Source organism: Pagrus major, chromosome 14 (assembly GCF_040436345.1).
Source record: "Pagrus major chromosome 14, Pma_NU_1.0".
Lineage (NCBI taxonomy): Eukaryota > Metazoa > Chordata > Actinopteri > Spariformes > Sparidae > Pagrus > Pagrus major.
Window position 1 is genome coordinate 11,570,402 of NC_133228.1, and position 20,541 is coordinate 11,590,942.

Sequence of the window (20,541 nt, forward strand, 5' to 3'; positions counted from 1 at the left end):
AAACACAAACACGACTCAAAATCACAAGTCTTTTAATCGTTTGTCTACAACCAGCTGTTTGACTGCTATTTCATTGTTCAAATGTACGTTTCTATCATTGAGGTCGACACTGCTGCTCATTTTCAGACGCTTCCTTGACGAGCTCCTGCTGATGTTTGCGTCTATCTCAGCCTGCCCTTGCCCTTGCCTCTTCCTTTGGCGCTGTGGAAACAAAAATCAGTTAACAGCTTAAGGTGTGCGTGCATAAATTAATATTTATTCATATATTTATTAAGTCTAGCGTTGCCGTTTCATTTGGTTGCTCAGGTGTGATCCTAACAGAGTGTGTACGCAGTAGGTTTGGGTATCGCTTGATGTTTTTGACTCTAGTGGCCGTGTGGTATGGAGGCCCGAAGGGTTCAAAATTAATCAAATGAACAATTAAGTAATCAAATGACAAAATACATTTCTAAATGTATAATAAAATAATCCAGGAACACTATCATTAATAAATGGTGATGGCTTTATATTAAACTATCAACATTTATTAACATCAGTTGCAACTTAATAAACAATTGCTTAATAAATGGTTTATAAAGTATTTCATTGTTTGTTAACAGTGACATAACTATTAACTAAAGTTTAATGACCTGATTTTTAATTTACTTTTTTAATGCTTTGGGTGTCCATACAATTAAAGAAAACTCTGAAAACTATCTTAGACAGACTTCTTGTATAAAAGGCTTTTTTTCAAAGGGAATATTTGATCCTTAAGCTCGTGTTGAATGAAAGAAGGGTTCGTTGAAAAACATGCCTATATTTTAGCATCAAAGTAATGTATCAAAACATTTCTTTTCAGTAAAGAAGCTCATGTAGAGCTTTTCTGACCACTTTTTTTACGAGGAAAATGACATTGGTTTGTTTTTTTTAACAAAAGAAGCCACCGTCCTCACATAGTAATATAAACAGGCTGCAATACAAGAACTTTTCCAAAATAAAACGGCCTAAAATTGTGAGTTTTCTTAAGGGATTAATTGAAGTCCAAGAGCAGATATTTTTGTGTGACTTTTCTTCACGTGTAATACGTTTTGTCAGTGTAGATGCCTCTGTAGTTCCCCATTAACTGTAACATTCATTGAATTATAGTGGAGTGATGAGAAGGACTGAAGAGGACAAAACACCAAAGCATCATGCTATTAGAAAGAGGGAGAAACACACGATTTCACACAGCTGGCAGACGATGATTGTTTCCTCTGAGCGGCAGTCTTACCTTTGATACGCTGCCTTTGTTCTCTGTTTGCACCTTTGCCTATAAGATCTGATACATCCACAGTTTACTAGATATTTGACGTGTAGACACTTACCGGCTGGTACAACACAGACGTCTCGCTTTCTGCCTTAAAACTTCGACATACATAACTTCTTAAAAACCACTTTTTTTCCTTGAGGTTTGGTTCGGATTTACATTTAAAAATGTGTAACTGAGACTGTTACACAAAGCAGTTTAAAGAAAGTATATAAAATATGTTGCGCTTTGGGAATACTTCTCTTTTTTTTACCAGCTTCAAAGCTCAAATATAAGCTGTGAATCAGGAACAAAGACGGCCTGGATCAAGATGGAAAGAGCGACGTTGAGTAATAGATTAACAGTTAAAGGAGAATAAAGAATATTAAGCACGGTGAGAAACCAGTACAGTACGATAAGAAAGTCAAATACAAGCGTGGCTTAAAATGGCTGACTTTCCACTACTGAGCTGATCTTTTTCCATGGCGGTGTGAAACAGGTAAAACTCCATGTTTTCACTTGTTTACAGCCATAGGAAGGTGAGATCAGATCTGCGCTGAGCAGAGTTAGAACTACATCTGTGCTCACATGCGTCACATGATCCCGCTTCATACACAAGCAGGATTATGTGAGTTTAAAAGGCCTTGGGATAACACGCTGAAGATCAGCATATGGCTTTGTATTTCTATGTGAAAGGCAAATGAAGATATTGTGCCAGCATGGAAAATTTTGTTTCCCGAGGCTCTTTAAATAAAAAAGGACCAAAAACCACCTCAATACTAAAGCAGTAGCCTTTAAGATCAGCGTCAAAGATGGCTACTACTTCTTACCTCTGGTGGGCCTGAACACGAGCCATGAGCAGATTGATCTGTGGGGAACAACAAACATGGAGGGCAGACTGAGCACAGAGACAACAGCGGACACAGACGGACACAAGCTGAGACAAAGAGCGGACCACGTGATCCTAAAAGAAGAGCTCAGACGTGTTCACCTCCAGAGAAGTTGGACTGCAGATGGGGGGGACTCACCTTCAGTCTTCCTGACTGTGATGGTCATTTAACTAAATCCTGAAGGACAGGCCACAGAATTCAGAGCTGAAATACACAAACTGTCCCTCGGAGCAAGAGATGAGGCTCCTTTGACAGCAAAACATGACTTCAGATCAAATTACAGCTGTCAAAAACGGGGAATGAAAGTCTGACAGCTGAAATCATCTTCTGGAGACGTGCTGGATCTTTTTATGGATCCAATTTTAAACGGAGTGCAAGTATTTTGAAGAGTATTTTTCAAGAACATTTTTGTTCATGGGCTTCAAGACGCGATAAAGTGACTGACATTTTCGGGAAGCTGCTTTTTAGCTTATAGCTAAATGAGAAGCTCGATACCACACTCATGTTAGTCCTTTAAGAAAGCAAATCATTTCCCGAAATATAGAAATGTCCCCTTAGAATCTGTCGTTTCTGGTTTCTTTAAATGTTACATAACAGCACATATAGTTGAGTCCATATAATACCTGCCCCTTTTCTTTTGGATCTCCTCTTACGGCTTTAAACACGACCAGCCTCTGCAGGCCTCTTCATCAACACACACTACCTTCTTCACCTTCCAGCTCTGTTCCTGCTCCACTGTCCCAGACTCCGTTTGTGACCCGTCAACACACGGACAGCAAAAACTACACAACATCCAAGAGGCTCACACTCCTCATTAACAGTTACTCACAACTTCTGCTGCTCATTGATTCGGGTCTGGAGTACATTGATCTGGAAGTCAAGCCACATTCATTTTAGATAGCTGCCCCCAGGACAACTTTCACTTTAAAGCACCAGTCGGCCTACATACGGTTTCAGCTTTCGTATTCTGTGGCTTTTCCATGGCTGTAGGCACCGTCATCATTTCATCCCACGATCTAAATTAAAGGAAAAGTTCACCCAAAAGTAAAAATTCAGTCATTATCTACTATCTGAAGTCTCATTTTTGGGTGAACCGATCCTTTAAATGTTCCAGTACTTGATTTTCAGAACCAAATGCCTGCAAAAGCCTCAGCGGTACTCTGTGTTTAATGCTAATAAGCAAATGCTAGCTTGGTAACAGGTGGGATTAAGATGGTAAACAAGGTAAACATGACACAGTGTGAGGCTCCAGGAATGTTTTGTGGACTATGAAACTTCACCTGACTTTGCCATCAGTCAGATAATGACTGAATTTTTTCATTTTTGGGTGAACTTATCCTTTAAGATAGCACATTAATCAGGTTAAGTCGTACATGTAGCCCATGTTTAGGCATGTCATTAACTCAAAATTCTCATGTTTTGTAAGCAAATAGACATTTGGGGAAATAAATGTATTTCTGTGCAGAGTTAGAAAAGAAGATTGATGCAACTCTTATGTCTGTGTGGTAAATAGAAGCTAGCTAGAGCCAGCAGCCGGTTAGCTTAGCTTAGAATAAAGACTGGAAACAGCCTAACTCTGTTTATATTTCGTTGGACACAGCCAAGCTAGCTGTTTCTCCGTTTTCAGTCTTTGGTGAGCTAAGCTAACTTAGCTGCTAGCTGTAGCTTTGTGTTTACCACACACACAAGAGTGGTAGGCCTATAAATCTTCCAATCTAACTCATGGAAAAAAAACAAACGCCTAATTTTATTACCTAAATGTGAAAAGTATTCCTTGAATTAACTTCACACCGTTGTTTTTCTACAGAGTTTGGTCAAAAAACCCCCAAAAAATAGGTCTTTTTCCTTCGGTATGGGATTTCATGGAGCCATTGGCACATGAAGCCCTCGGGGGCAAAGCACTTACATCATATTTCTGTCTCTTCAGCTTCTCGCTGAGGTCAAACTTCTCAGCCTCCAGTGTCAACAGCCACTGCCACAGCTCATTGGCCTTCTCCCTATTGAGCAAAAAATCCAGGAGCACTTCAGAAACAGAAAACTAAAAGGCCGTGCAAAAACTGTAAATGCACAGAAAATGGAAAGTGGGTGGGAGTTTATTCACAAACAAATCACCTGCATCGGAGCGTGAATGTGGATATTAGCCTGTCTACAGAGCTGTGAACAAGGACTGCTTATAAAAACATGACATCCTTACTTCACTTTGTCCTCGCCGAGATGTTCGATGTTGAGAGGCTTTCTCCTATCGGCCAGGATCTTCTTTTTCTTCTCTCTCTCTGTCTGCTTCTTCGCTCCCTTCTTTCCATCTTGCTGGATGGGAGAATAAACACAAGAGGATGTGTTGAAAGAATAACAGAAAGAAGATATCAAAGAGGCCACGAAGGCTGAAACTCTGATCCTATTTCCTATTAATTCAAGTGCAAACGCACAAACCATATAACATCATCTTCTGTCGCTCATCTCAGGATCAATGACATATTATTTCCCAACACTAAAACACTTGAAACCGCACATAAAGGATGAAAACTCAGGATTTTTGTTATTGTGGGCACCTCCACTGCCAATCCGTCGTGTTTGTATAGCTGCAGATTTGTAAATCAGTGAGCATTCAGTAAAGAGCTTGTCGTGCGTGTGATGACTGACCCTCTGCTGGACGCCACCGAATTGCTGAGTCCTGTTTGTCAGAGCCTTCTTCTTCTTGGCGTCCTCGTCCTGCTTCTTCCTCGCCTCCTCCTGCTCCCTCCTCTCTTTTTCTTCCTGCGGCACAGATTGTGCAAGACGGTCAGCGGAGATAGAAACACACCAATGATTACACATCTGGCCAAAACAGAACAATATCATTCGTTTGGAGTTGTGTTTCTGTCCACCTGGCCAATATTCAGCTCTCTTTTTGGTCTCAGCAGACTCCTCAGGGTGACGTCTGGCTTTTTAGCTGCTAAATGTGGCACTGTGTTCACCGGCTAGTTGCTCATTTTGGCGCCAAGGAGGTAGTGTACATTAAAGTTGCAAGCCGGGAAAACCAAACAACGAGCTCAAAAGTTTCTTATGAGTGATAAAGGCTGCAGAGTTGTATGATGATGATGATGTGTGACATAGAAGGCTAATTGTATTTGTGAAGAAGGATTATTTGTTGCAGGTCGTTTCCTGAAAAAGAAGATATGAGGATTAGAGGACTCACAGCCATTCGAGCCTGCCTCTCCTTCTCCTGCTCAGCACGGATCCTCTGCTGCTCGGCCCTCTCAGCGCGACGCTTCTCCTGCACGTTCACGTTCACGCCCACAAACACAGACGCACAATTGTAATTGTTTGCTGGGCAGCTGCATCGCTCCGGTCATCTGGGCTTTCTTGCAAGACTTACGATCCTGTTAACGAGAGCGACGAGCTCCGCCTCGTCGTTCTTCCTCTGGATGAAGTGGGCCTCGATCAGGGACTGCAGCTCGGTCAGGTCCTTCTCCTGACGCTTCCTGTGGATGTCCTGCAGTCACACACATACAGGTTATGAGGACCATTAACGACTGCATTTCCAGTGAGAAGTCTTGACACAACTACTTCAGATATTTGGGCCTTGGTCCACTTACATCAAAGTCGACTTTGTCCCCCTCTGGTATCTTCGGCACAGTTAAAGGTGGAGCAAATGCCCTAAAACAACATGGTAGGATGAGAACGACCGCTGACTCACTAGTTGGCTGATGTATACAGATTAAAGGGGCAGTACGTAGTTTGAGAAGAAAATCAAACTCATATTTTTATTATTTTCAATATTAATGAGGTAATAATACCAACTCAGAAATATTTATTTTGTCCTTAACTGAAGAAACAAGCTGCTCTCAGAGGAAAATAAGGTCCCCAGAACACTGTTTGAAGCTAGAAAGGTGGCAGGGTCCACCACATATAAACAAAGTAAAACAGTATGATATTGTGTTGTCCTTTAAGGTCAGTTTGTTTATTCAGTCACAAAGACAGGTTGTTCATTTAGTCCGTTTACGCATACATTTCTTCCCTAAAACTACGTAGTGCACCTTTAAGATTCACATGAAAAAGGACTTACTTTGGTTTGGGTTTGGAGTCATCTGTTGTAATAAAAAAAAAAGATAATAACAGTTACTATAACACTAGTTTTAGATAAAATAGGACAATAACTTAAAGTTAAAGTAAAATATTAATCAAAACAAAACAATATATTTGCAGTGTAAACATCACAGGAGTTTGGTTTTAGTACATTAAATGCTCACTCACCCTGATTCTCTCCTGTAGGTCGAGAACATTGAAGTCAAAGATTATTAATTCGTTAATGACCTTCACTAACAGAGCAAAGACAGATGCACTCAATACACTCTGACACGTTTTGTGTAAATGAATCGGTATTGAAACAGTGTATTCTCACAATACTTTTGTTGAACCACTCACGCCTTTGCCAAAATAATCCCTCCACCTGACAGGTGCGGCATGAAGATGCTGATGAAACATTAGTGATGAGCACACAGGTGTGCAGTAATCATGTTGTTACCTCCACCACAGAGGTCATGTTTACGCCTCTGTTTGTTTGTTGGTTGTTTTGTCAGCAGGATTACATGAAAACAACTAAACATATTTCCATGAGAGGATGAGTTGCGGGCGGAATAGACCCCATTAACTTCCGGTGTTGGTTTTTTTCTCACTTTCTTTAATATTGTGATATTTTTCAACATTTTCGTTATGTCTCTCCACTGAGCGGTATTCTAGTTGAATCTTTTTGGGGTATCTGTGACCAAAAAAATGCATAGCTGTAAGCCTAGTCATATGAAGTCCACATTTCAGTGTCTAATAAATGTCTGTTTTCAAGATTAGAGTGGCCTTTCATTATGACCAGTCCGAGACACACCTGTGTGCTAATCATGCTGTTGATCTGCCACACCTGTGAGGTGAGTGGATAATCTTGGCAAAGTGCTCGCCAACATGGATTTTAACAAATTTGTGCTGGAAATCTGAGAGCAATAATTCCGAAAAAGCCTTAAATCTTTTACAAACATATGCGTACTGACTAAAACCACAAATGGACATGCAGTGCACTCAAAGACTTTGTTCTGCAGTTGAAATAATGAGGTAAAAGCCATCTGTATGCTAATCTCTTAACAATCTACAGACAAAGCCAAACTCTCAGCAGGCAGACTATCAAAATAAAATGCAATGTGTGTGTATAAAAGACTGTTATTCTCTGCTGTAGCCATTTTCCGCATGTCCAATACACTCATTTGTCATAAAATGAGCAGCATGTGTAGCAGAATGTGTACCAGCATTCTGACAGTGGGCGTGAAGTTGGTTTCTTCACGGTCTCCAAATAGCTGCATTCAAAAGAACAACATATGCTTTATTTTGGCGGGCGGCGCGTCTGTGAGCGCGTGTCGTACAGTGGACGAGTGAAGACGCCAGACACAAAATGTCCTCTTAAGGCCTCGTCGGTGAGTTGCAGTACCTTCATCTGCAGCTGGAGACTCTGCGACAGAGGACAAAAGGACGAGTTAGTGCATCAGCTGGAAGCATACAAATGGATTTACTTTATTATTTGCAAATACTGTTTCACTCAGGCCAGATATCCACTTTACATATTTTGATATGGAACACTTTCTTTGCTGTCACCAAGAGAAATAGAAAGTCTAAACAGTTTCTGTATGCCCTGTCAAACTGGGTTGGTGTAAGTACTCTGGGGGGTTTCAAGCCCCGAAAGCTGGGTTTACTTCTCAGACAGTGGAGGCAGTTCCTTTATAGAAGTGTGTTATCAGAATATTAAGGCGTGAGGGGAAAAAATAAAATAGGAAGATATTTACACTGCATAATTCATCGGTAAACGGGGAGCTGAGAAGATTGAAAGTCACCATTGCTATTTCCCACAAATATCTCGGCTCCAAAGTTATTCTTACTTCAACTAAATCACTGTATGTGGGATGCACAAACCAGAGTTAGATGGTGTTTATTGAGTCACAGCATGCATACAAGTTTCAACAGAGAGAGGACGTGTTACCTTCCTCTGCAGGCTCTTTGTAAAGGCAATGTTGAACAGGCAACAGCATCATAATCAGAGAAAGAAATGGAGAGCAGATCAGGAAAAGTTCATGGTGAAGCTACAGTATGTTAATGTTACCTCGGAGAAGGTTCAGGCAAAAGTTAAAGTCTGACTTAAAGTTAAAGAAAATGATATGAAGGCTCGTTTTAAGAGCAAAATAGACCAGTTACACTAATAAATACATACATATATGAATAATTAATGATATTTTGTGTATTAAAAACAACTTCTGCAGGCTCTTTGTAAAGGCAATGTTGAACAGGCAGATGATCAGTGATCAGAATCAATGCAAGAAATGGAGAATTATTCATCAGTAAATAATGTTACCTATGATTAAGTCGCAACTGATGTTTATAATACTTTGTGAATGGTTAATAAATAATGTGTAATGCATCTATAAACATTTAGATGGCCATTATCAAGTTTGCCACTGATGTTTAAGTCTCTACAGTCGCTTAATAAATGGTTTATAAAGAATGTCATTGTTTGCTTACGGTGAAATAACCATTGACTAAAGTTCAATTAACTACAAATCTACCATTGATTAATGACTGTTATAGCTTTATTTACATATGTATGCAATGTTTTTAACACATAATATATCATATATTTAAACACAACAGTAGAAAAAGGTCATTACCCTCTTCTGCAGGAGGAGGCTCTGTGGTGGTGTGAAACAATGAAAATATGATAAGATGTACGTTACATGTGATAACTTTTCTTCACAACCACAACACATGCAAAACAGATCACGAAAAAGATTATTAATATTTGATTATTTTAGGAAATTGTCATTAAATCAAATGTATAATCTTCTGAAATGTAAATGTATTTTGTCTGGCACAAACTACCTCAGCAGGAGGCCTCTTGGCAGCCAAACATGGAAGTGATTAGATAATAATGACAATAGAAAAGCTAATATTGATGCAGGTCAATGAATGGTGCTGAAGTAAATGAGAGGTAAAACTAGAAAAAGACTATTTAAGTTTCACTGTACTGCGCAGTCTCTGTGTTATTAATGTAAAACGGCTTTGTATGCAATATTCATGATGGCACAGGCAACGTTATATGAGCGGTTCCACACATGAAACTATTAAAATATCAAGTGGCGCATTTAATCTTAAGCCTTCTTCCATATAAATATTATTATGTTCTATAAAAACACAGATGGGGATTATAATGACACAGGGAAATATTTAAAGAGAGGGGAATTACCTTCTACTTCAGGTGCAGCTCCTTCTGTAAAACAAGCGCATAACAGGAATTAATGAAGCCAAAAGACAACATGTTACCGCCCACACACTGTGCTACAATAATATGCCTGCAAGTGTCTGCGTAAAGGAAACAAATAAAAATGGAAAAGGCATTTATACTGACAAAAACAAGTCATACAAACTTTCTTCTTTCACCGCTTCCATGTCTGAGCGAACAAAATAAGGATTACAGGATCAATGAGACTCTGGCAAACAGCTCGAGGCTGGGATTTGGTCAAACTCTGAGCACTGTGATATTGTCTCTGGGGATGCAGTGAAACCAATGCTGCTGTCTGACATTCTGAACAAAGCTAAAAAAACAAAAAAAAACAGGGAATGATCTGGGATCAAAAACGGAGCCCCTGAGCTGTTTGTAGCATGTCAGAAAATCAAAGCCAAAGCTCAAACACACGACAGAAGAGCGAGAAAAATGTCAGCATCGCTTCTTGCTTACTCTGCGGCATCATCTTTTCACCTAATCCTACAATATAAAAGTAAAAGTACTCGTTAGGCAGAAAAATGGCTCCTGTTATGGACGGATCAGGGATCAGATCCAGGTCGCAGGTAATCAGAAGCTATTGGGTGCACCTGTGATGTTCTCCCTCTGCTGGCTGCAATCAGTCAGCTGGGACACTATATAAGGGGGCTGCAGTTCACCTGCTCAGGTGGTTGTGTGTTTCAGGGAGTCAACACCTTCAGTTGGCTCTCTGCATTTTCTGTTTGGGGTGAAAATCTGGGTTGAGAGTGTTTGAGATTTCTTTCTTTTGGCCAGTTTATACAATTTGACATTTTGGATATTGAACAGTAATTTAAATGAAAACGTTTGGAGGGGCATTATTGCTTTCATGGAGTCATCTTTAGTGGAATTGTTCAATATTTGGGGAAATGCATTTATTTCCTGACAATAGTTTGAATATGAGATCGACACCGGTTTCACATGTATGCTAAATCTGAAGCTACAGAACCAGTCGGTTAGCTTAGCTTAGCACAATGGCAGGAAACGAGAGGAAATGGATAGCCTGGCTGGCTAAAACCCAAAGTGTCGCACCTACACAAGATATATAATGTGTCATCAGTGAACTTTAGAGGTGCTGGTAGGGGAACAGAGCCAGGCTAGCTGTTTCCCTCTGCTTACAGTGTTTGTGCTAAGCTAAGCTAAGCTAAGCTAAGCTAAGCATCAGTTCCGCTGAAGCCTATATGCTGTGCAGAAGCAACAGTGGTATCAATCTTCTCTGCTTTTCATTCTTGTTATACTCCACATTTAAACTATTCATTTTTGTTGTTTATTTATAAAACTCATTACCTTGCTGACATTTTTGTTGCCCTTTTAACCACATGATGCCCTTATTTTTTCTCCCCGGGCCTCACTGAGTTATGAACTTATACACTTGACACACAAACTTACATCTATAGGTGCAATCAAAGACACATACAATAATCTTCTTGTCACAGCTGATAATGCAGATCAACAGGTGTTGGACCCAAAAGCAGACGGGGAGGGTAATTTATGTCAGAAGCTTACATGCAGACCGCAAGCAGGCAGGTTCACGGGTAACAGGTCCAGATAACAGAAACACTAATAACACAACAGGCAAAAATCCAACAATATTTCAGATTGAGATGTTGGTTAGCTACAGCTACAGCTACTCGGCTAAGCTAGGCTAGCAGCCTAATCTTTGCGTGACTAGTTTAGCTGTTGTTTTTTACATGGTTTAATTTAGCTACATCCTCATTTATATGCGTTAAACTATATGAATTACTAAAAAAAATGTCAGTTACAGGAAACGGGTCAGAAAGAGACTGTCAATTTAGCAAAGGCTAGCTGTAGCGACGTCACCAGTTAGCTTTAACTTAAAGCTGTGTTTTTTTTAGCTCTGTTTTGTAGTTTTGCTAATTTTCCTTTGCTTTTATTTCTCTGAAATAATTCATATCTATGTCATACTAATATTTTCGTTGTAAGATGAACGTCTAAAAGACACATTTTTTTCTTTATTCAAATTCAAATGTGTAGTCAGCCTACTGCATTTTGGCTTTGGAGGGTATTATAGTACAGCGACATAGCCTAGCATAGAAATCATATATATTATTGTATGTATAATGTCTGTAAGCTCTGACATGTCCACCATTGTTCAACTGTCTTCTGTCTTGAAAGTCTAAAGTCTAAAAAAGACAAACTGAAAACACTCATCTAGCTTGCTAGGTGGCTTTCATCACTGACAGCAGACACTGTAACAGCAGCAGACACACCGGAAACAAGACAACACACACACACGAAGCCATGCAGAAGCCTTTACCTTCCTCTTCCTGGGTTTCTACCTCTGAGGAGACACAATCAGGTCAGGTACGTCTAGCAACAGAAGCTTGAAAGTGACATTTTGCTTTCGAAAAAAAAACAAAGTGAACGCTCTCAAACTCTTACTTACCCTCCTCCCTGAAAAAGGAGAGAAGTGAAGATGTGAACTTTTGGAGCAGTCGGTGGAAATCAGAAAAATGCTGTTTTAATATAAAGAGAGTACTCACAGCAGCTCCTCGACTACTTCTTCTTCTTCAGACATCTTGATTTCGGATGAGCTGCATCAAAGAGGAAGGAAGACAACCCGTCAAAACATCAAGAATCAACACAGAATAGATGTATTTTTAATAATTCTCCTTGTTTTGAATGCAGCTTTCTCACACACATAAATAACCAGACTCTCAATTCTCGTGGGCTCAGTTTAATTAGGACTGGTTATATTTATTTTTGTATTTGAATGTTTTTCTCTCTCGCTGTGATTTGTATTGTTGTTTGTCTTCTTGATTTTTCCCGCTTTATCTTATCGACTGTAATGTTTCGACGAGCCCTGGAGATTTCTTTCCCTCGGACAGATGGCTTGTATCTCCCTTCCTTTCTTCTCCTTTCAGTGCTTTTATCATTTGTGCAAACAACTAAACCAAAACCTACATAAAAAAACCCTTGGCTACATGCTGTGCGATTGGAGCTATTGTAGAATTTGAAATGATTCCACCATGGGCACTGCAAAGCAGAGGCCCAGGGCTTTAAACAGCTCCAGGCCTAATCCTCAGCCATTTCCTCTTGGCACTGATCAAGGCTGCAGGCAGCCGACTGGAGTCTGAACAGCACAGAAACTACCAGGACTGCGCGAGTCCTTCGGGGACGGACTGATGAATCTGAAGCTACGCATATCATATTGGCTCAGAAATGTACACTCAGAAAACAATTTTCCAGGTGCTCAAAAAGGCTCTGAAGTGGTGCGATGCGAGAAACGTCCGTCGTAACGAGCGTGATTGAGGCCGAGATTCATGCAGAACGTCTTATTTTCTCTTTCAAAGGCAAAACAAATATCTTATGTTCATTTGATTTTGATGCAGTTTGAAAAATCCTCTAGAAACACACACACTTGGTTCATTTAAGGACATTCCACCAATTTTTTACACTTAAGTCAAGTTTACTAGTGACGAGGAGCGTAACGTTGTGTAACAGTTGTATAATGTCCTCTGTGGCTCTGGAGAAGCTGTCGTTAAGACGTTCAGCTTGAAATACGTGGGTGTGATAGTCTGTATAATAAATAGTGGACTACTTTTCAAAATCTGGTGCCTGCATTACCCACAATACAACACTGAGTGACGCCACTGGAGGCAATTTGCAATTACATGCAGCTTCCTCTGGAGCCACAACGGGCTGTATGACACTTTTTCATGCATGCAGTAGTACTGTAACACACTTTAATATGTAGAATTAGAGGAGTTACCCTTTTAAATTGAAAAATAGGTTACATACAGTATCTTTCTCCAGTATACTGAGTCTAATTCTCATAAAGTAAACTATACAAGATCCAGCCTTTTTCACAGTGAGGTGTTTGGTGTCAATGTCAAGGTTACAAGGGTGGATTTAATAAGGCTAAGTCCTTCATACTGTATATAAATACATGTCAGTTACATGTCAGAACACGACTGTCCCCGGGCTGATAAATCACCAGATCGTAAAATACGGTGTCGGTGGGCCGCACAGCGGGGGGGAGAGCGAGGGTCTATTTTTAAGAATAATAGAGCGTGCTCTTTGAACAGGTGTGGAGCTACTCCTGCAGACAATGGGGTTTGGCTCACCTCACTGTACTCACAGTAAATCAATGAGCTGGGACCCACATTCAGACAGGCTATTTTTGCTGCTGCGGTTTGGTCAGCTGCTGGTCGGGGAGCAATTTTTTCTAACAATGCCTCTCAGGAGTCTGCCTGCTCCTCATCATAAAAACAAGTTCGCTCTTATTTGATGAACATGTTGAATTAATGATGTTGGGACAAAGACAATTAGTTCCACCTCCTCTTTCTGCCTGGCTACGCTCCTGCTCTTTCTCTCTCCCAAGTTATTTCAAATGGGGCCAGCTGCAATTTCGATCTCTCTCTGCGTGCCATATTTACACTTCCCCCTATATGGTTACTGTCCACATTCTGTTACATGTCTGCTCAGATTCAAACATTGTGGTGTCTGGAGTCCCTGTGTGGTTGTTACTTGTGTCATCAGACTGAGCAGCTGACGTCAAAGGACGAGGGGGAAAGACAAATATGAAGAGGGGAAAGTGAGTGAGATTAAGAATGATAGAAAAGGAGAAACAGAGGATCTGCTTGATGAAAAGCACTGACTGTGGAAAGCCAGAAAGAATTCCCAGCGTATGAGGGCTGTCATGGCCGGGGTATTAAACCTGTATTTGCTTTAATGCATGCGGTCAGTCCCCATTTGGCTGAAACTGTGAAATAACACACAGTCTGACAGCGGCAGGAATGTTGCGGGTGCTGGTTTCGGCATTAGGCAGCATTAAGTCAAAAGCCCAAAGCATGCTACCAACACTGCAGTCTCAGGGGCGAGCTTAGCACCTTCTTCAGCAGCATTCGCCCTGCTCGGATCAGAATACATCAAAGAAAAGCCATCATAAAATCTTTAAGAGCCTACTTAGGCAACGTCTGAGCCAATTTAATTCAGCATTCATGACTTTGTATGAGTAACAGCTAGTTTTTTAGATCATGCAGAGGAGGTTTGTGTCGAATTCATCAAAAAGAGTTTCATGAAAACTTCAACAGCGTTATTGATCTTTGCAGTTCTGCAACCCAGAGGTCACGGTCATGCTCGGGGTCTTACCTCCTGTGCGTCCCCTGAGGAAGAGTCGGGATTAGCAGCGAGTTATTCTTTCACATCCAGACAGAGACCAGGTTCAATCATCCTCCCCAACCAAAAAGCACACTTAATACAGCCCTGTCCATCATGTGACCACATATCTTTTCTATGACTGGTTGGGATTGTCAGTTCTATTGTTGGGAGGCATGAGATGAGTTATACCTGGAGTGGAATGCCGCCTTCAAGTGCTCCTTGCAATCTGCTACGAGCGAAAGCCAGAAATTGAAAAACACCACTTGTTCCACCTGAAAGTATGTCTTGGCCGGAGATAAAACAGATCTTGCAAAAGTTTTTGCTTTCGTTGTTGCTGTTGTTTGTTTTGAGACTTGCGCTGAAGTCAGTGCGTGTCAAGTGGGAAAAAAAAAAGGCTATGCAAACAAGTTTTTGAATCATTAATTTAGTTTCGTCTTTAGAGAATTTATTGATGCTCTTCTCGCTGTCGATAAACTGGTGCTGATGATTTCACAGCTCTTTCCTCTTGAACTCTCAGTGCCACTGATTTCAGAACACATTACTCATATCTCTAACTGGATAATCCCAACAGCTTGGAAAACATCCTCTCTCCAAATTGTGTTATCTTGCTAAAATATTGGATTCCTCTGTAAATACTCAGCTCAGGTCCCATCTCTCTCCGTTTCAGTCTGGATAAAGATGTATGCGTGGTACCATTCCTGCAGCCTCCCTATGGTTTTACACAACATTGTACGAGCCCTGGACAGCTGCTGTGTTTATAGACTTCTCTAAAGCATTCATTACTGTTGACTATGGTTTGAAAAAGCCTCTCCTACAATGTGCAGTGGAGGACGAACCCTCTGACATTTGAAATGTTACTGAGGGTTTTCCGAAAGGTTCACTGTGGTTCTCAATTTACATCAATGATATCGTCTCCTCTTCCTCTTCCTGTTAATGACATCTTAATGCAGATGAGAGATGTATAATGAACTGTAACTTCTACACAATCAGCAACTGAATGTCTGTCTGCAATCTTGTGCAATGTTTATTACCTTCAACAGTGTGAAACCAGTGGATATGTTTTTAAGGAGACCTCTGGAAAATTTCCAGCCATGTTTGTGTCGACCAAAACGGTTATTTAAAGCCTAAACGTGTTGTTTTTCCGAAGGGTTTTTGTGCCTAAACCTACCCAGACCACAAGCACAGCATTGTCACAACATAAAATTTGAATCTGGTGATTGGGTGGATAAGTTGTAAACTCAAACAGAACCAAATGTAAGCTGTTCACCAAGGCTAATAATGATGAATCTTTCAGTGCAGCAGTATAAATGAAGCCACTGACCTTCTACCACATCTTGATTATGATAAAATCCTTCATTCAAGTTGGCAAAGACCAATATTACTAATATTTCTGACAACACTTGAAGGCAGCAGAGGACTTGCCAAGGACTGGGTCCTTAGTCTGTCCTCTACACAGTAATACCTGTGCTTAAAGTAAACGTGCCATGTGCTACTAGGGCTGCAACTTACTATTACAATATTCCTAACAGCACTTGAATGCAGCAGAGGACTTGACAATGATTGAGCCCTCAGCGTGTCCTTTTAACGCTAAGACGAGGACTATAACGTAGTGAAGTGATGGAGTTACGGAAGGAAACTTGACAATGTGGAATACCTCAATGTCTTTATTGCTGTCGTTGAGTCAAGGGTACAATGTTTAAAACATTCATCCAGTTGGAAACTGCCCACTTGTATGACATTGGGAGTGTTTAGAGAGACTACAGATAGTGTGTTTTTGCATAGGCTTAGCACTACACAAACAACAAGTGTCTGGTTAAACATGGAAATAAAAAGAACTTTAAAAAACATAAAATGGACATAAAGTTGTAAAAAAAAAACAAAAAAACAAAAAAACAAAAAATACGGCATTATGAAACCACTGTATGAAAAAAAACAAAACAGAAAAGTCACATTAAATCACACTTCAAAGTATTTTGGTCGAGCTCCCCTGCTCTTTTCAGGAGCCATGGAATGTGATTGTCAGACTTTTGAGCAGTAACATTGATCAATTTAATGCCCCGGCAAACCGTTCATATTATCGACTCTTGCAATCGCGCAAGAACTATGAGAGGGAATGTGCTACTTAAGACGACATCGGTGAAAAGAGAAACAAGTCTTAATATGATACTGAGTTGCTTTGAGGCTAGCGCGTACTGTACCTCAGCTGTCGTAAATGTTTTCATTGCAATCATAAGGCCAGAAGAATTACATAGTGGTAAATATCCTTGTACTGTAATAGTATCTTGCTATATGCTTAGGCACCTTGGCTTTACTTTGCATGCCCTCAATAAGAAAATCATCGCTGAGCAGAAGAGTGTGCATAGAGGCAATAAAGAAGGCAGATTAAAGGGTAACTCCACCAATTTTACACATTAGAGAGTGTTCACAGGTCTTGGGGAGTGCTACTGCATATGTGGAAAAAGTAGTATGAAGCCTTTTGTGGCTCCTGAGGAAGCTGAATGTAATCTGATTAATTGCCTCAAGTGATGTCGCTCAGTAGCCCAGTTGCATTGTGGGTAATGTAGGAGAATTGGTGTAGCACTGCACTCCTATAACACTGTTGGACTCACTGTGTAAATTATAAAGACAAATGATCAAAATCGATACAGCAGAACCAGAGATATCACCTTTTTGTATTCTAATGCCTACATTACCCACAATGCAACTTAGCCGCCGAGTGACATCACTGGAGGCAATTTACAAAAGATTACATGCAGCTTTCTCTGGAGCCACAAAAAGCTTTATACTACTTTTTTCCCCCACATATGCAGTAGTGCTCCTCAAGACATGTAAACACACTTTAATGTGTGAAATTGGTGGCGCTTCCCTTTAAGCAAAAAGTTGGTTTGCCGATTTTCCTACATTATAAAAACCTACAGCTTTGAAGCAGCGAAGGCACCTCGCGCACCTGCTTTTTTAAGAGGAATGTCTTGAGATTTTAAAGTGAACCAACAGGTACAAAAAGCTACAAAAACAGCCAGAAGTAGAAAAGAACATCAAAACATAAATAAAATGACATAAAGGATAATAAAAGTCATAATGGCCTTCTGAATATTGAACACTCCTATCACCACCCAAATAACTGCCTGTTGGTGAATAGTCTCTGGATACAAAAAAAAGCAAAAAAAATACCTTTTGTTATGAGTATAAAGATGTTATATAAGATACAGTATGATAGGTCATATTCAAAACATCACATGTGCTAACATATATTACTCAGACCGTTGCTGCACTATTGGTAAAGACATAATAAAAGTGAACTCAGCTAAATTCTAGAAGTGCTTATATTTCTATCCTGAACTGGTGAACGTTGAATAAAATAGCAATGTGTGAAGCTTTTGCTTTAAATATAAATAAAAAAAAAGAGATGGAAAATGTACTGTATGAGGGGGAGAACTGATTTCACCCATCTCTTTGGAATGTGGAAACTTTTATCTCATCCGCTCTATCGGCATGGAGTACAACAGATAAATCTAAATTTAATTTGTTTTTGTTTTTTTTCTTCCTGGCAGGATTGTATTAAGTAATTAGTAATAATTACAAATGTCCAAATTTCACAGCATTTTGTTTCTTTTAGAAAGCAAAAAAAAAAATCATTGTGCAAAGGCACTATACGTTGCAACCGTACAAAAATATGATGCTGTTTTCGGTACAGTGCTTTGGACAGCGTCTCTCCTGTCCCTCCGTTTTTCGTGGGGTCCCTCTTAGGAGTGTGATCGTTATTTGGTTCTTAAGACAAAGTCATAGGAAGAGTCTTGGATTGTCGTGGTCCCCCAGCTTTAGTGGCTCCTTCAAGACATTAGTGGCCCATACCTGGTGAGAGACAGACAAAAACGAGTCAGTCGGTGGCTGCAGACAGGTGTGGGTTCACGACTCTGACATTGTGGCACAGAAGGTCAAACAAAGCAACAAACACCAGAGTGAAGTGTTGAAGTCATGCAGTTAACATGCAGTTTAAAGGCAACTTGATACTTCCTTTAAAACCCCCCTCCTTTTTAATTTTCCACACACAGAATCTAAATAATTCTTCTGCTTTTAATCTGTTTCTGGTTCAACAATCTTATCATTGTGATTCCATTAACAAGACCGGCGTTGAGAGGGATATTATGGACGCTGTTTGCTTGATCATCAATCAAAAGTATTTAAATTTCCTCAAAATGGTGAAAATTACTCAGGAAGTTCTCTATTAAGCTCTCTAAGTTCTCTATTAGATCCAAGCATGTGGAGAGTGTGCGGCTGCTGACTTGTATATGATCCGGTGTGCTGGTGTCAAATATCTGTAAGGTCTCGCAGCCAATTACGAGCAAGAAATCCAAAATCTATACAAAGCCTTTGTGATCCTCTGTCAAGACTGCTATGACGTGCTAATCTCCAACATGCCACCCATTAATCTGACAAACCGGCCTGGCAGCCCTCCGAGAGGCACGACTGCGGTCTGAGCAGCACGAGTGGACGTGCACACGAGTGGAAAAGCTGAAAGGTTTGAGTGGCGTCGAGATGGCTGTCGAGTGGGTTTATAGAGGTGAGATTGGTGTGTATCTGTGTGCGCTGAATATGCATCACACAGAGAGACATGTACGGAATCCCTCAAGGCCAAAACCTCTCTTCTGCCAACTGGGGGGACAAAAGGAGGAGGAGGCTGCACTTAGATCAGATTTTAAAATAGCAAACAATGTTTAAATGGCATCCTTAAAACGCTGCGGCGCGAAAGGCCAAACGGCGAACTGGGCTATGATAAGTCCGTGATTGGTTCTGAGGCACATGGTGTCGTATAAATCACAGAGCCCAGAGACGAGACAACTTACTCTCTGTAATAATTTATTTCCCACACGTAGACCTTACTTGGGCCCAGGTGTATTAACGGCTACCCAAGTATTTTAAACATTTTTTTACTTTAATTTTTTTGCGTGCATTAAGATGGACAATTAAAGCCACACTATGTATATTATATTCTGAAAAAGACAGTTGATTGTCTCATTTGTCAAATACAGATGCTTTATCGCCCGCAGGTAAACGCCATTCTAGTTCTAGGACACGCGTCGTCATGGGGACAATTGGAAAATGTTCGCTGGTGGGAAGCCAGTGAGGGATTATGTGTTAGTTGGCGCAAGAGTCAATTCTCTTTCCCTTCCCTTTTTATCTTTAAAACTATGCACTGTCAGCTGCCTGTGTGCATTTAAAAGCATATTGTCAACTATTTTTTTCATTTCCATTTCTTTTTTTTTTTTTAAACCTCAACTAAAGGATTAAGCACTCCTTTTATGTGCTGAGAAAATCCCCTGTGTTTGTTTTCTGAAAGCAATTAGAAAAATGAAAAACCGTTTGTGGCCAAGCTAAGAACAAGGCGGTGTTTCTCGGGAGCCACAAGTTCACCCGACAACTGCACGCCTGCCCACCCGTATGTGTTGTCTTCCTGCACACCCATTCACAAGCTCCTAAAGTCTGTAAGAACTCACCGTTGGCGACTGATTTGGTCTCCCCTCTGCCTGCCACCTGCAAGACACGAAGACAGGAAGGTAATGAGGCAGCACAGATGCAGAAAGAGAGCAAAACAAACCTGCTAAGTGCTTTGAACAACTTCTGATCTCACATCTCCACCTATACAGACTCTCCAGATCTCCCTCACCAGTCGTTATCCTGCTCATCTTGCCTTCACTGACATCACAGCATAGCACGGTTAGCTAATGACAAGGTCGCTAACCGCTACCTTTCCTGTCCAGGGCCCGTTTTACGTCAGTGCAGACCACCGCCTGGTGCCCTCCAGCTCCACTACTCAATGTGGCGGACCACAGCCTCCAGCCTGAGCTGCAGCTGCTGGCTGCAGGAGCACACTACTAGCAGGGAAGGAAAGAAGTAGGAAGGAAGGAGAGTTTATACTAAAGGAGGTTGAGTAGGTAGGGCCTCCTTGTCGTACTTTA

The 20,541-nt window shown here is 40.7% G+C and overlaps 2 protein-coding genes across 10 annotated transcripts in view; both read right to left on the minus strand.

Moving 5' to 3' along the window:
• Nucleotides 1-81: 81 nt before the first annotated feature.
• Nucleotides 82-11,999, minus strand: tnnt2e (troponin T2e, cardiac). The gene is made up of 13 exons (XM_073481154.1): nucleotides 11,965-11,999; nucleotides 11,868-11,875; nucleotides 11,739-11,762; nucleotides 6,388-6,399; nucleotides 6,200-6,221; nucleotides 5,730-5,790; nucleotides 5,510-5,626; nucleotides 5,330-5,407; nucleotides 4,795-4,908; nucleotides 4,349-4,461; nucleotides 4,061-4,151; nucleotides 2,095-2,132; nucleotides 82-201 (listed from the first exon to the last, which is right to left on the minus strand). The coding sequence occupies exons 1-13, from the start codon at nucleotides 11,997-11,999 to the stop codon at nucleotides 162-164; spliced, it is 753 nt and encodes a 250-aa protein (XP_073337255.1). The 3' UTR covers nucleotides 82-161.
• A 4,231-nt stretch (nucleotides 12,000-16,230) lies between these two features.
• cald1a (caldesmon 1a) overlaps nucleotides 16,231-20,541 on the minus strand; it is a 59,486-nt gene continuing 55,175 nt past the window's right edge. For all 9 annotated transcript variants that reach the window (XR_012180059.1, XM_073480475.1, XM_073480476.1 and 6 more), the window contains 2 exons: nucleotides 20,080-20,116; nucleotides 16,231-18,436 (listed from right to left, as the gene is read on the minus strand). Coding sequence is in view for 8 of the 9 variants with exons in the window: in XM_073480475.1 (XP_073336576.1) it covers nucleotides 18,423-18,436; nucleotides 20,080-20,116 (51 nt within the window). In the remaining variant the exon portion in view is untranslated. The remainder of the gene's footprint in view (nucleotides 18,437-20,079; nucleotides 20,117-20,541) is intronic.